At 42.6% G+C, this 15,354-nt stretch overlaps 1 protein-coding gene across 6 annotated transcripts in view; it reads right to left on the minus strand.

The window, feature by feature from the left end:
* Positions 1–15,354, minus strand: part of LOC133504530 (centrosomal protein of 164 kDa-like) — a 64,308-nt gene that overhangs the window by 23,975 nt on the left and 24,979 nt on the right. For all 6 annotated transcript variants that reach the window (XM_061826852.1, XM_061826854.1, XM_061826853.1 and 3 more), the window contains 6 exons: positions 7,290–7,414; positions 5,550–6,170; positions 3,652–3,783; positions 605–791; positions 427–501; positions 196–318 (listed from right to left, as the gene is read on the minus strand). In XM_061826852.1, the coding sequence (XP_061682836.1) occupies positions 196–318; positions 427–501; positions 605–791; positions 3,652–3,783; positions 5,550–6,170; positions 7,290–7,414 (1,263 nt within the window). The remainder of the gene's footprint in view (positions 1–195; positions 319–426; positions 502–604; positions 792–3,651; positions 3,784–5,549; positions 6,171–7,289; positions 7,415–15,354) is intronic.

The raw sequence follows: 15,354 nt of genomic DNA on the forward strand, positions 1-15,354 counted from the left end.
TGTGTTCTAGAGATTGTAATAATTGTAATAATGATATTGGTAAATTCTTTTACATGTTAATTTTTGGAATTATAATGAACATCAAGTTTACAATTAATTTAAGTGTGTATAAATTTTTTGGGACACCCTGCTTTTTCAGTGAGAAAAATCCTAAAATGTTATATATTTATTTTATCCACTGTATATCCTTCTAACCTCCTCCATTTGTTTCTCTCTGATGATGTTCAGCTCTCGCCTGTGTTCTTCCCTCAGCTGTTCTAACTTCTTCTCATGGTCACGCTGCACTTGCTCCCGCACTTCCAGGAGCAAATCAGAAAGCTGCACAGGAAAAGGATGAATCAGTGTGAAGTTTATTACAATGGGATTGACATCCTGTAGAGTTTCATCGACTGGAGGTAAAAAAAATAAAAAAAGTGTAAAACTAACCTCTCTGTGGTAGTCTGTTAGCTGCTGTTCAGGACGTGGACCAATCATCTCCCTCCTCCTCTCTGTACCAAGGAACTTTATGCAGACAAAGAAAAACATACAGTATATAAATAATCATAATGTTGATGTGGAGTGCTTGTTCTTTCTCTCACACCGGACAAAAATTCGCAACAACTACCTCCTGTTTAAAAGGGTTTTGTTTCTCTTCCTGGAGTTTCTTTTTCTCTACTTGCAGCTTTTCTTCTGAATTAGCCTTTAGACGTTCAATCTCCAACCTCTTTTGAGCCTCCAACCTGTCACGCTCTGCTGCCCTTTCTTCTTCAAGTGTAATACGCAATTCTTTTAACAGGTCTTCACTCTCCTCCCTAAACATGAGAAAATAGTGATACATTAATACTCTGGTATCTCTACTTATGAAATTAATCCATTCCAGAAGTTGTTTTGTAACCAGAATTTTTCTTAAGCAGAAGCGCATTTTACATGTAAATTGCGCAATCCGTTCCGAGACACCCCCCCCCCAAAAAAAAGCAAAGTACACAATGTGATCAATCATTTTAAAAAATTATGCTCGTTTACCTTTGGTGTTGGACGACTATGCGAAGAGAAGGGTGAGTGACAAGCAAAAGGCCTCGTGAGGGATGGAGGAGGAAGCAAACTTTGACAGCCGAGACAAAATATACGTATGAATGTATGCACGCACACAACTTAATTCGATTAAATTTTCTTGGGGCCCATGGTGAAGAAAGACGGATAAATTTGCAAAAAACAAACGAAAAAGTTGTCATTTTCGAATGTGCGTTAGCTTGTGACAGCGCTAGCGTGATTCGGAGACAGTCGAGTGTCCAAGAGAGCAGGTCTATTGTGCCACACAAACCAAGATACAGGAAGTACATCATGGGTAAAGACCGAGGTCTCTCTTAGCAAATGGGATGCCAGGAAGATGCTATGTGATCGCCAATAGGAGAGGAGCGCTGTCGCGTCAAACAAACCATGATACAGGAAGTGGATCATGGGTAAAGACTGATGTCCCTCCTAGCCAATGAAATGTCAGGAAAATGCTCCGATGATAGCTAATGGGAGAATAGCTCTATGGTGCCACACAAATCAAAATATGGGATGTTTACGGTGGAATTTAGGGAATCCAGCGCCTAATCTTTCCTTTCGTATCCTGAATTTCCTTCGTAACTAGAGACAATATTTTTCCGAGGAGGCGTTTCGTAATCTGAATTTTTCGTTATTAGAGACGTTCGTAAGTAGAGGCACTACTGTAATTTTCTTTCACGTGACAATTCAGTCTGGTAAGCAAATATGTCACTATGCACTCATATCAAAGCTGAGTAACTACAGTTAATTGTCAAATAAGTTTACAAAGTGGCAAGTTAAACAATGGCCTTTATCAGGTGCCAATCAAGGTTCACAACAACAACAAAATTCCATTATTCATCGGTAGGGTGAGCACAAATTCTTGGGTTGCTCAAAATCTTCCAGCTTGAATCTTGAATTACCTGGGGAATCATCAGCTCAGTTAGGAAGTATTCTGCTAGGAGCATGCTTTCCTTTGTGCATGTCAGAAAAGGCACATAGCGACACACATTTTCACAATCATTCATGTCATTTAAGCTCCCTCATCCTAGGTACACACTAATAAAATGTGGGCATTCCCTGTCAAATATGGCCGTGCACACACAAATGACAAACACGAATCAAAATTGCCTGTACGTTCCTGGTATCCAGACATTTGTTGGCCAAGTGTCCAGAAAGTAGTTAATTTGAATTTCTCCATCTTATAGATGACACTAGCGAAGATCTCCTCGAAACTCTGCTCCCAAGCAAGTGCTGTCAACATTAACCCTAGAGAACCCATGGGGTCACATATGACGCACTGTATAAACACAATGCACCACAGTTAATCTTTTTACCCTAAAAGCCCAACGCCCCACGTATCTGCATTAAATGCTTTGTTTTTTAGTAGTTAAGGCCCACTGGGTCATATATGACCCATTATCTAAACCGGAAGTAAATTAGTAAATTTTTCAAAATGTGATGTTTTTGTGTTCCTTTGATGCTTATTGATTAATTTAGTGTGTACATGAAATTTTAAAAGAGGATTTGGATGTCTTGGGTTCTCTAGGGTTAATACATGTCACAGGTGGGTCTACTACATGGAGGCAACCTTCATTTTCCAAATATGGACAAAGCATATCCAAAACTGGATTAAACAAGTAGCTGTCAGAGGAGCCTTTTCTGGAAAACCTGAATGACAAAACCAAGGTGTTTTTCAAAAGGAAATTAACACTAAGTCCATGTGAGATTCACTCCAAGGTGATCTAAACAGCCAAAGTATGTGATCTCTCTCTCTCTCTCTCTCTCTCTCTCTCTCTCTCTCTCTCTCTCTCTCTCTCTCTCTCTCTCTCTCACACACACACACATGATATACGTTTCTGTAGAGCGTTGGCCTCACAGTTCTGAGGACTGGGGTTCGAATCCCGGCACCGCCTGTGTGGAGTTTACATGCTCTTGCCGTGCCTGTCTCGTTTTTTTTCTGAGGCTCTCCGGTTTCCTCCCACATCCCAAAAACATGCATTAATTGGAGACTCCAAAAAGCTGATGGAGACTGCTGCAGAGAAGCAAGCCTATACACAGGAGTGCAGCAACTCCAACAGACCAGTGTCATCCTTCATGTGTGACCTAAGCCTAAATCACTCACGCATAGGTCTTCACAGCCACAAATGACGCTGTTCCATAAATAACTAGGATGTCACCCCATTATCAACACTGATGGACAGAGGTCTATGATAGGATATCCAAAAACACAACATACGCTCATTTTAAGTGTACTAAAGAAAAGTCGTGTGCATGTTGCACAACAACAGTAGAAATGTAAGCTGTGTTCATATTTAAAGTGCTCAAGATTTTTTAAATGGATTTCAATTTAAATCCATGCTCTGTGATTTAGCGCCATCTTCAATGAGTCACACCTCTTCGGTGGTTGTGCACAACTTCGCAGGTTACACAAGGTGGGTATGTCAGGAGGGACACCACAATCCATATAGTTGGAAGATTCATGACAAGCAAATGTGAGAATATGGCCCTTACTCCACTGTGACTGGTCCTTTTGTTTCAGTCCCACCTTCCTGCAAGGTGTGACTGTGACAAATTAATATACTTTTCATAATAAAATCACTGCATAGAGTGATTGCACCCACAGACTTTTGTGACTCTGACCTGAGCTCATGAAGCTGCTTCTCTCTTTCCTTCAGAGCAGACTCTTTTAGTTCCTCCAACATCCTGTCAGACTCTTTGTTTAACTTGACTTCCTCTTCTTGCCTCTTCAACAAAAGATGATGTTTCAGAACCCTGATGAAATAGACAAAGTAGTACCTATAACAGATATTAAAGTTTTTTTTTAAACAGCATGCTTGAGGGCAGTGGGGATGGGGTCCAGCATGCTCGCGACACTGGTGAAGATAAGTGGTACAGAAAATAGATGGATGGATGTTTTAACAGCAAATGTAATTTAGGATGAATATCTACATTGTATGTCATATTAAAAGTAGATCTTTGACTGAACTGCACTCAAAATTAATGATGTTCTTGGTAAAACAATTATCAGTACAAAAGATTGAACAAATATTTTCAAAAAGAAACAAGAGATGTTTAGGATTGAGTAAGTGCATAATCTTGTACAACCTACACAACTTGTACAACGAGGACCGTGAGGACGACTCAACCAGCAACTACTGCAGTGAGAGCCATTGGTTTGAATCTCTTTCATCCCCATATCCTTTAAATCTACATATCCTTTATAATTTCATACTCGAACCTTCTTACCCACATACCCTTTTAACTTATCTTTAACACAGGCTAGGTAGAATGTGAATTGTGTTCCTTATGTGCTGACTTTGTTCATTTGATTGCTTTTTTAGACTATCTGGAGCCTGATGGGGAACACCATATTGTGCGACTTGTAGGCAGGTCCCAAGGCTGGATAAATGCAGAGGGTTGCGTCAGCAAGGGCATCTGGCGTAAAACTGTGCCAAACATGTATGAGTGTTCATCAAATGAATTCCACAATGGATAGGTCGTGACCCGGGCTAAATCTGCCCGCACCCGACACTGTTAATCTGCAAGGCGTTGATAGAAATTCAGATAATGTAGGTCGAAGGCAAAAAAGAGGAGGAAAGCAGCTTAGTCGGCAGAAGAAGAAGAGGAATGCACAGACCCTACAGCTGTGTGCAGGGACTTTGAATGTTGGGACTATGACAGGAGTCTATCAGTATATCAGGAGTTAGTTGACAAGATGATTAGGAGAAAGGTTGATATATTGTGCATCCAAGAGAGCAAGTGGAAAGGGAGTAAGGCTAGCAGTTTAGGAGCACGGTTTAAATTATTTTACCATGGAGTAGATGGGAAGAGAAATGGAGTAGGGGTTATTTTAAAGGAAGAGCTGGCTAAGAATGTCTTGGAGGTGAAAACAGTATCAGATCGAGTGATGAGGCAGAAATTTGAAATTGAGGGTATTGTGTATAATGTGATCAGCGGCGATGCCCCACAGGTAGGATGTGTGCTAATTCCCATTTTTAAGAACAAAGGCAATGTTCAGAACTGTGGAAACAACAGAGGAATTAAGATGATGAGCCACACAATGAAGTTACGGGAAAGAGCAGTGGAGGCAAGACTCAGGACAGAAGTATCTGCAAGCAACAGTATGGTTTCATGCCTAGAAAGAGTACCACAGATGCATTATTTGCCTTGAGGATGCTCGTGGAAAAGTACAGAGAATGTCAGAAGGAGCTACATTGTGTCTTTGTAGACTTAGAGAAACGCCATGAGAAAGTACCAAGAGTGGACTGTGGTACTGCATGCGCAAGTCCGGTGTGGCGGAGAGATATGTTCGAATAGTGCAGCACATGTATGAGGGCAGCAGAAAAGCAGTGAGATGTGCCGTTGGTGTGTCAGAAGAATTTAAGGTGGAGGTGGGACTGCCCCAGGGATTTGCTCTGGGCGCCTTCCCACCGTGCTGTCACACAAAATATTTTTGTTTAACAAAGGATGATACAAATAAGTAATAAAAATGTACAATGCTCATGAGAAACACTCTGCCAAGTCATAATTGTACCTACCTTAGTTTTTCGTCACCCTCTTCTTGAAGTTTCTCCTCCTCCTGTTCTTTGCTTCTTAACTCCTCTTGGAGGAGACCCTTTCTCCTCTCGTTTTCCTTCATTAATCGGTTCTTCTCTGCTGCCTCCTCTCTCTTTAGCTCATCTATGAGAAGAGATATTCGCTTCTCCTTCTCTCTTTTCAAACGTTTCTTTTCCTCTGCTTCATCTCTGCTAATTGTCTGCTGGAAATTAAATAACTTGGTGTTCTTCTCCCCAATTATTTTTTCTTTGTCCTCCACTGCACAAATTTCATCCCCACTTTTTCTGTCTTCCTCCCTGCTCCTCTCTTTTTTACATTTTTCTTTTTCAGTCTTCCTCCTCTCACTTTCTTCCTCGTTTTCATTTTTCCGGATTCCAAAGTTTGATTCTTTCTCCAATGGAGTCACATGTTTCTGTATGGTAGTTTCTGCATCATTGATTAGAGAGTTTGAAGTTCGGGACAGGCAACCTCGTGATATTTCAGGCCTGTAAAGATTCACAGCAGAGATGTGACTAGCTTCTGTTTGGTGATTTTGAACGCTAGAAAGGCGGACAACTTTGTCTACTTCTGGAGATTTGGCTTTATCTGCAGGCTGCAAATGCCTAGGGAGAAAGTGCATATTTAGTGTATATTCATTAAAACATCTACTGTTTCACAAAAAAATCTGTTTATTAATTTATCAGTTATACAAAAAATATTAAAATCTAATATTTTACTGTAGTTTTAAACTATAGTTTCATTCTGTCAAGTAATGTACCAGCAGTGAGACACTAATTCCTTTCCGCCCCCTGATATGCCACTGTCATATATGACAGTATTTTCCTCTTTAATTTGCTTGCTTTTTTTGTTCTTCAAAGTTGGCTTGTATCCGCTAAAACGCGATTCGAGCCAGACCAATGTGCCAAGTGTACTGTACCCCACAATCACCTTTTTTGGCGTTCTGTGACATAATGTGATTGTTTAGCCAGTGCCATGGTAAATCAATTTTTTTTTTATCCATCCTTAATGACTTAAGCGCCACTGACAACGAATTTCAAGCGACCTATCACCACTGTGGTTACGCCTCATATTTAGCCACATTAGCTGTAGCTTGTAGGTATCTGGAGCACATAACCGCGTGCAACAAGACTTCCAGTCCCAAACAACAGAAAGCAGCAAGGCTGAGGAACAATAGGGACTATCTTTTGACCAGCAGCTGCTTCAATGATGATGGAAAAGACACATATTTCCCCTAATTCAGTGTGGCATGCAAATTTGAATTATTACTGCAAAAAAGACGTTCATCTTTCTTGTGTTTATGTTACTAGTAGTTTGTTGAATATATGTGTTATTCAAAAACTATCCTTAATTCACATTTATGGTTACTCTTTGGCAGGATGTCATTATCAAAGTGTGCGTGCAACATGTGTGTAATAAATGGGCCTCCAAGGCAATACAATTTGGTATTCAGCAAAGCTTTATAGGGCATTGCTGGTTAATTTTACATGACTCTTTACTTTGATGTAGACAGACTTGCAGGCCACATGTGACAAGTTATACATTTTACTTTTACTTTTTACTATACTTTTTCAGAAGTATTTCACTCCAAAACCAAAAATACAGCTTTGGGCTATTGACAGCTGAAATTTCAGTGCATCACTAGTCGAAACACAATAAAGTAGCTGGAGTCTCTATTCAGAATAACTATACAGTATTCCATAGACAGCATGGAAACAACTGACCTCTTGGCAGCCTCGCCCTTTATATACTTATCCATCTCATCTTCCACATCTTCTCTGTCATCGTTGTCCTCCAATAGACTCACAGGGCCAGATTGATCATTAAGGTCCAAAAGCTTTTCTGACATCTTTATGAGACAAAACAGAGCAAAATAGCTATTCAAAAAAGTTTGTCCAGAAGAATTGGTATTCCTGCTAATATAGTAATAAGTGTATTGTTCAAAATTGTAAGCAAGCAACCGGATTTAAGGAAACAAACTATTTCCTTGGCCATGTTCTTTTTTATTTTCCGACAGAAAACATCCAGTTTTCTCACGAGTTACATTTGACATGTAAAAGCAGGTTCTCACTGAGCACATGACTGTTACATAAATTAGCCATGAGTTAAGATTCATGCTGCCTGTAATATACTTTACTGATGATCTAACAGTTGGGCTACAATGTGGAGAGATTTATTGTTTTGTCAATGCTATAATGGCCAACTGAAACAGCGGTGTCCGAATTACAGACCAGAGAGGATTTGCGGCCAACCATCTATTTTTTTGCACCCCGTGGCACAGAGTAAAAGAAACATTGGATATTGCCTGTGTCATTTGCCTGGCTGGAGCAAAGAAATGTTGCCCATTCTCATCTCTCATTTCTTTGTTTTCAAACAATCACACATCACTTGGTTAGATGCGACACTAAGGTCAGCTTACTAGGGAACGGTCATGTTCTGGTTCTAAATGTGGGGATGTGATTCTGCAGCTGCTCTGTGCAGGAGAAAGTTACAGTTTTTTTTTCTGTATGTGGCCTTGAAAGGAAATGTTTGTACACCTCTAAAACAGAATGTCCCTCAATATACCACAGACCTTTGCTGCAGGCGAGCTGTTGACAAAAGTGTCTTGTTCAGGGATGGGGATTAAAAAAAAAAGGTACAAAACAAACATTCAAGTGAGTGAGGGACAGATGGAACTTAACACACACAAACTGTGTCATGAACAATGTTCCCTCTAAGCTGCGCAACTGCGCATTTACGGACTTATCGCACACTCTCAGAGCAGAGGAAAACAGATCCAGCGCAGTGAACTACAGGCTGAGTATTTTTATTTTTTTAAATCACGGCAGAAAACTGTCTCTCACAAAGAGCTGCTGCTCGGCCACACCGAGCAACACACTCTACTTCCTGGTTTACCTGACACCGCCCTCCTCCATTTTAAAGGGGTACACTCATAATTATAAACACCGGGGTATGTGAATAAAGAAAAAGTGGTGAAACTGGACGAAATTTTCTCTTTTGTGGGTAAAAAGGTCTGGCTGAAATCAAAGTAGAAAGCACGGGATGAGATTGTGTATAATTTTAAAATTCCACCTTGGCACAGCCTGATCGAGGATGAAAGCACAGATGATACATTGCCCAAAAAACTAATTCTGTATTTTAAATACAGGAGGCAACATAACATTAACCCTAAATCTGTTTGGAAGCATCATTCAGCTTTCAACATGCGTTGCGAAAGATATTCTGCAAGCAATAATTCAGTTTTACACCAAGAAAAAGAGAGATCATTGTGGGTAAAAAAAATAATTAAAAAGTTGGAAGCAACATTTCACATTTATAGTAAATAGTTCGCTTGGTATGTATTTGTGTTGTATTTTTTTTTGTTGACATTTTCAGTATAAGTTTGCAAAAACACAAAATTGTTCTTAAAAAGGTTCTGATGGAATGTAATCTGAACCTTTTAATGAGCCATGTAACTTCAATGGATGACACTGATCTGACCACAGTGCATACGTCTGATGTTGCTCACAGTGGTCAAAAGGAGCGCCCATGGGCTTAGTGTGTTTCGGAGTGGTTTAATTCCAGAAAAAGGGTCATACATGATGTAGCAGTCCGATAAGGTAGAGGCACAAAAATCACAAACTTAAGGCAGGATTCAGAAATGTGAAACGAGGTCCAATGGCTATGAAACAAACTAAGAGTTGACAAGACGTGGATAAACAAAAGGGCACAGACTCGCTGTGACAAGGATAGCTCAACACTAGACTTGCAACTTACACACAGTAGCAGAGAATCCAACATGCAACGCAACGAACTGGCAACTGCCAGTGACAAAAACTCCAATTTAAATGCTTGGTCTAATTATAGTACCTAATGTGAAACAGCTGTGACAAGTAACAGGTGTCAGAGGTGGCACCGCCTATAGCAGTGGCCTGGCCACGCCACTCTTGGCAGTGGCCCGGCCTTGCTCATGACAAACTGTAGAAATTACGTAACCTCACAATTATAGAGGATCAACCCGCCATCGCTAGCATCAGAGTGCCACAATTACACAAATGTGCAATCATGTAATTTACAAGAAAATTAATCACTATGTGGTATTGGATTTTTTGCCTTGGTCAAATAAAATCCCAAAAGCAGAGTCTCAAGAAGCCGTACAGGCTGTACAGCTCCCGTGTATAAAATCTGCCAATGCAATTTTTTTATTGTGCAAAGCAACAAGTGTGGCCAAAACAGTGAGCATGTGTGCAGAAAAAATAGCCCAAGTTAGACAACAAAGGATTTGGGACTGTGTGTCTGATCCACTTAAAAGAAAAAAATAAAAGGTAAAACATGAACAGCCAAATTGTGATCTATGATCCTAAAGACTGGAGTTGGATTTTTGGGAATCGACACCGCATGCTTACAGTGGAAGGGTAAGATTGCAACATGTGAGCAAAAAGCTGTAAGATAAGCTAACACATTTCACAGAGGCCTGTGAAATGTATCTCCTCATGTGTCATAAATCTCTTTTAATTACTCTGTTGCTGTGCAGGGATGCGTGTGTGTGCTGTTTGTCTATGGGAAGTTTAAGAGCTCAAGGTGACTGCAAATTTATGATAGCTGCATTCTTGTGGGTTTTTGTAACAGGAAGAACTGTGTCTACTCAGAGGACACCCGGCCTTGAGAAGATTAACTGTCTCTGTATAACAACTTTACTTGTCTTGTGAAACCTGTTCTCCCCCACCCTATGTGTGGAGCTCAATAAAATGTGTGGTTTTGGGGAGACTCGGAGAGAGTCTTACGTGCGGGCTGAAGAATATATTCTTCTTCCCCGAGTTCTCCCCAAACTGCAGTTTGGTAAAAAATAACTCTGCCTCTGTCTCAATCATTCTATCCCGGTGCCGTGAGCTTCTGGGTCCACATTGAGCGAGAAGTCCGTGCTTTGGACCTAACATTTTCTCTGGTGCCGAAACCCGGGAACCCAACAGCTTGACGGCTGGAACGACGCGGGATCAACGAGACCAAGAATCTGGTACCAGTGTCCTCCATTGAAGGATCGGTCGCATCGCTGATCCAGCGCCGGACCGGACTGTCGGGTGACGGGTCCCAACGGACCAGGGCCACGGCACTGAGGTAGGATAAAACTTATTTGGTCTCATAGGATGGTTATATGGTATAACTTAACATCTAAAAATAAAATAGAGCGGAAATAAACCCAGATTTAACAAGTAGTAAAATTACGTTAAAATAGGAGACTAAAAGTGGTGTGTGAGGACCGCTCCGATACTTCCTGCCTTTAAAAACTTGTCTCTAGGTGAGACACAGACAGAATAGGTTTCTGTAAAGAGTAAAATACGTGTAGGTCTCTAGGTGAGACCAAGCAGAATAGGTTTCTGCATACGCGAAGTTTCTAGGTGAAACTAAAATAGAGTAAGTCTCTAGGTGAGACAAAGCAGAATAGGTTTCTGCATACGCGAAGTTTCTAGGTGAAACTAAAATAGAGTAAATGCTGCAGGACGCTGCACAAGTGAGCAGAGGAGGAGGAGGTTCGTGAGCCCCGACCACACCCGTCAAAATTCAGAATTTTCTAAAAAAAAAAAAAAATCTCGCCTTAGGAGCAACAAAGGAAAAAAAAAAAAACAAATGGGACAAGCAGAGACAAAAGAGGTGGCTGAACCTCCTGATGTGAAATTTATGCAGAGACATCATCCGGGTAGTTGTGAGTATTTGAGAAAATGAGTCAATAAATATGATTTCCGACCCGATCTTAAAGATCCGGAGGAAATTAAGAGATTAAAAGCATGCATGAAAACTCGATGGGAAGAGAAGGTGAGAAAGGGAAAGAAGACAGGGAAAGTTGAAAATTTGGGAAGACCAGTGTGTTAAAAGGCAGAGATATATAAAAAAAAAGAACAGAAAAAAAAGGAGAGACGAGAAAGACAAACGGGGGTTGATTGCTGCCCTTGGCATCAAGCCAGATGAAGAAACAACCGCGCCACAGAGAAGATCAGCAACAGGAAACGCACACCAGCAAGCTGCAAGCGCAAGAGGAAGTGAAACCACCCAAGCAGTGGGCCAAAGCCCAGCAGAAGGCGGGGCTGAAGAGGAAGAACAAGATTGGAGAGAGGCAACGGATCCTGCAGCCCCTGCATTCTCGCCGATCGCCACCAGAGGGGGACGCCGGAGGGCTGATGAGACAAAAGTGAAGATCTACCCCAGCTTATCTGATTGGCAGGAGCAGACCCCAGCAAGGAAACAACGCCACACAGCGGGGCCAAGTGGAACTACAAGTGGAGCTGCAAAGATGTACCCACTGTATGCTGTTGCCAATCCTCATTATGGGATGGATGGAGATAACGAACCCACCATCCTAGTGCCAAGGCCATGGACAGCAACTGAATGTTCTGAAGCCTGTACAGGCCTGGGGGCTCCAGAGACAGACCCAGCTTCTTGGTGTTCTAATTTCAGAGAACTAAAAAGCTCTTTTCACCTTAATGGGACTGAAGTGGAGACAGCATTCAAGACAGCGCTGAAACATCGTTGGGGAAGAGTGAGAGGAAATTTTAACCCCCGTGGAGGAAACAATGGACCAATCCTACGCCCAGATGACCCCCTCCTGACTACCAGGATGGATGAAGTACTGGAGTGAGTAATGACAGCTTACCAGAAGCCACCAGATTACAGCAAAATCAGACAGTGCCGCCAGAAACCAGAAGAATCAGTCCATGATTTCAAGATCAGACTGGAAGGAATATTCAAAACCAACAGTGGGCTGCCTGAAGATGCTAACGACAATGGTCCCTACCACAGCCAGCTAAGACAATGCCTTATGGACGGTTTCCAACCACACATCAGCGGGTTCATCCAAAAACACTGTGTGACTCACAGAACTTTGAACACCAACCAATTGATGGACTGGGCCAGTCATGCAGAGGAGAACCATAGAAGAAAGAAGGGAATGGACAGCACAACAGCCATGGCAGCGCTGACTGCAGCCATAAGAGGAATTGCGACGTCTACTGAGACACACGAGTCCTCTGAGGTGTACGCTATGCAAAGAGAAGGAGAAAGGAGAGGTCAAAGAAGAGGTCAAGGTCAACAAAAAGGGGGACCAAGCCTGAAGTGCTACAACTGTGGGAAAACAGGACACCTGACTAGAGAATGCAGGAGTCCCAAGAAGTGTTTCAACTGCCAGAAAGAGGGACACATGGCACGTGAATGCCCCCACCCAGACAGCCGGAAGGGAGGGAGCAACCGAGAACCACCAAGAGACCCCCCATTCAATCCACAATATGATCAATGACTATTAGAGGGAGAAGAAGATGAGGGTGATGAGCCAGAAGAACCACCAGACCCGGAGGAAGCATCATCAATCCAAGTTTTCGACCTCTCCATCTTAAATCTGGAAGACCGCTTAAGACCCAAACCATTTCGGTGGCTCAAAGTTGGGCCATTTAAAAAAACCAACAAAATTTTTATGTGACACTGGAGCAGACCATTCGGTCCTGATAGATCCAGTTAAGGGAGTAAAAGCTTCCAGAAGACAAATCATAGTGATAGGAGCTGGAGGCCTAGCACAACGCGAACTATGGTCTCACCCGGTGTTCGAACTATGGTCTCACCCGGTGTTGGTAGAGGATGAAGATGGCCAACAAATTGAAACCAAGTTTGTTATGAGCAACACCTGCCCTGTGAATCTAATGGGCAGAGACCTATTGACAGCACTGAGAATAAACCTGATTGCCACGGAAGATGGGATCAAACCAATCAAAACTATGGAACAGATGGACGCCTGTGTCAGCCAAGGAAACGGACCACCGGATGAATTTTATTCACTGGACCTTGACAACGTTGGTCCAACCTCAGTTGTCCGTGACCTAGAAAGAACTGCAACACAGATGACAGACGAAGAACAATACAGGCTATGCAGTGGTAACAGAAGAGGCAATACTCAAAGCGGGAAAGCTCCCTGGCAACTGGTCAGTGCAGGCAGCAGAAATCGTGGCACTCACAGAAGCATGCAAACTCTTCCAAGGTCAAGAGGTCACGATATATACGGACAGCCAATATGCCTATTCAACGCTCCACGTCTTTGCTGCACAATGGGCCAGGAGAGGCATGCAAACATCAAGTGGAAAACCAGTCCAGCATGCTGACCTGCTCAAAGCCTTACACCAAGCAGTTCTACTCCCAAGGAGAATTGCTGTCTGTAAGTGCAAAGCCCACACGAAAGCCACAGATCCAGTCTCCCAAGGGAATGCTAAAGCTGACCAAGCAGCAAAACAAGCAGCGATGGGAACCAGCCACACCCATGTTCAAGAAGAAGCAGACAGTACAGATGAAGATAAGTGTGAACGAACGACAGATCCTTCGCAGAAGCAAGACATCATCCCTCTCCAATTTCTGAAGGACATGCAGGACAATGCCCCGCCGAATGAAAAGCAACAGTGGACTGCAGCAGGAGCAAAAATGGACGGCCTGGGCATTTACAGAGTTTTGGACAAACCCTGCCTCCCTCGGAGTCTTTTTCAAGCAGTGGCTAAATTGAGTCATGGGCCAAGCCATGTCTCAACAGGGGGGATGGTGGGGATAGTAGAAAAAAACTTCTACTGGCCTCATTACCTATTTTAAAAATTTTTGCAGATCGTGCCTCACATGCTGCAAACACAATGCTCAGGGAAATGTCAGACCTACAAGAGGGAAGTGCCCACAAGGGTCTTACCCATTTGAAATCATCCACATGGATTTCAAAGAACTGAACAGATCCGGTCCACACAAATACTGCTTAGTAATAGTGGACTCATTCTCAAAATGGGTAGAAATCTTCCCAGTAAAAAAGCCAGATGCACTGACAGTAGCAAAAGCTATATGTAAAAACATCATCCCAGATCACGGTATTCTAAGAGTTATTTGGAGTGACAATGGGTCACATTTTGTTAACCAAATTATTGGAGAAATGGCCCAACATCTAGGGATCAGCCTAAAACATCACTGTGCTTATCATCCACAGAGTGCAGGACTAGTGGAGAGAATTAATGGCACTATCAAACTTAGACTCAAAAAGACCATGGAAGAAACAGGGAAACCATGGCCAGAGTGTTTGCCCTTAGTCAAAACATACATGAGAATAGTTCCAACAGTAACAGGCATCACACCTTTTGAAGCAGTAAAAGGAAGACCTTTTCATCTTCCATTATGGGAAGCGTCAGGAGTACAGGAGGAAAAAGGGGAACTTGACCCCATGACAGACTGGCTGCTTAGACTTTTCCAAAATGACAATGTGAAAAGAGCAAATGATCTGCCAGGTCCTTCTCTCCCTTCCACACAGGAATCGCTGACTCCAGGAGACCAGGTGCTGATAAAGGTCATCAAGAGGAAGTGCTGGTCCAGCCCGAGGTGGGAAGGCCCATTCACAGTGCTCCTGACCACACCCACAGCTGTCAAAATCGCGGAGAGAGAGACGTGGATTCACCAGTCCCACACCAAAAAGATCCATTCTGTCACTTAAAGCAGCTACTATGGGTTCCAGTGTGAGAGTTACAGTTGCAGCTGTAGCAACCGTCCTCCTGATCAGTGTAGGGACACTGATCTGGTTTAGTGGGGAAGGCCCCGAAGCATCGCATGACGAGACTACCATGGCCCTGACGGCCCTGGAGAGGAAGGCTCTCCACGAACTTGACGACCCGGTATAAATACTGACTGATTTCCTACTGTCTACGGGTGCGGTACTGAGAACCAAACCCCACCGGTGAGGACATGTGCTAGTAACCTCTGTCCTCCGCTTTCTTTCCCTCTTTATTTAGGTTTACTGTGTTCCCTGCCATTTTT

Source organism: Syngnathoides biaculeatus, chromosome 8 (assembly GCF_019802595.1).
Source record: "Syngnathoides biaculeatus isolate LvHL_M chromosome 8, ASM1980259v1, whole genome shotgun sequence".
Taxonomy (NCBI): domain Eukaryota; kingdom Metazoa; phylum Chordata; class Actinopteri; order Syngnathiformes; family Syngnathidae; genus Syngnathoides; species Syngnathoides biaculeatus.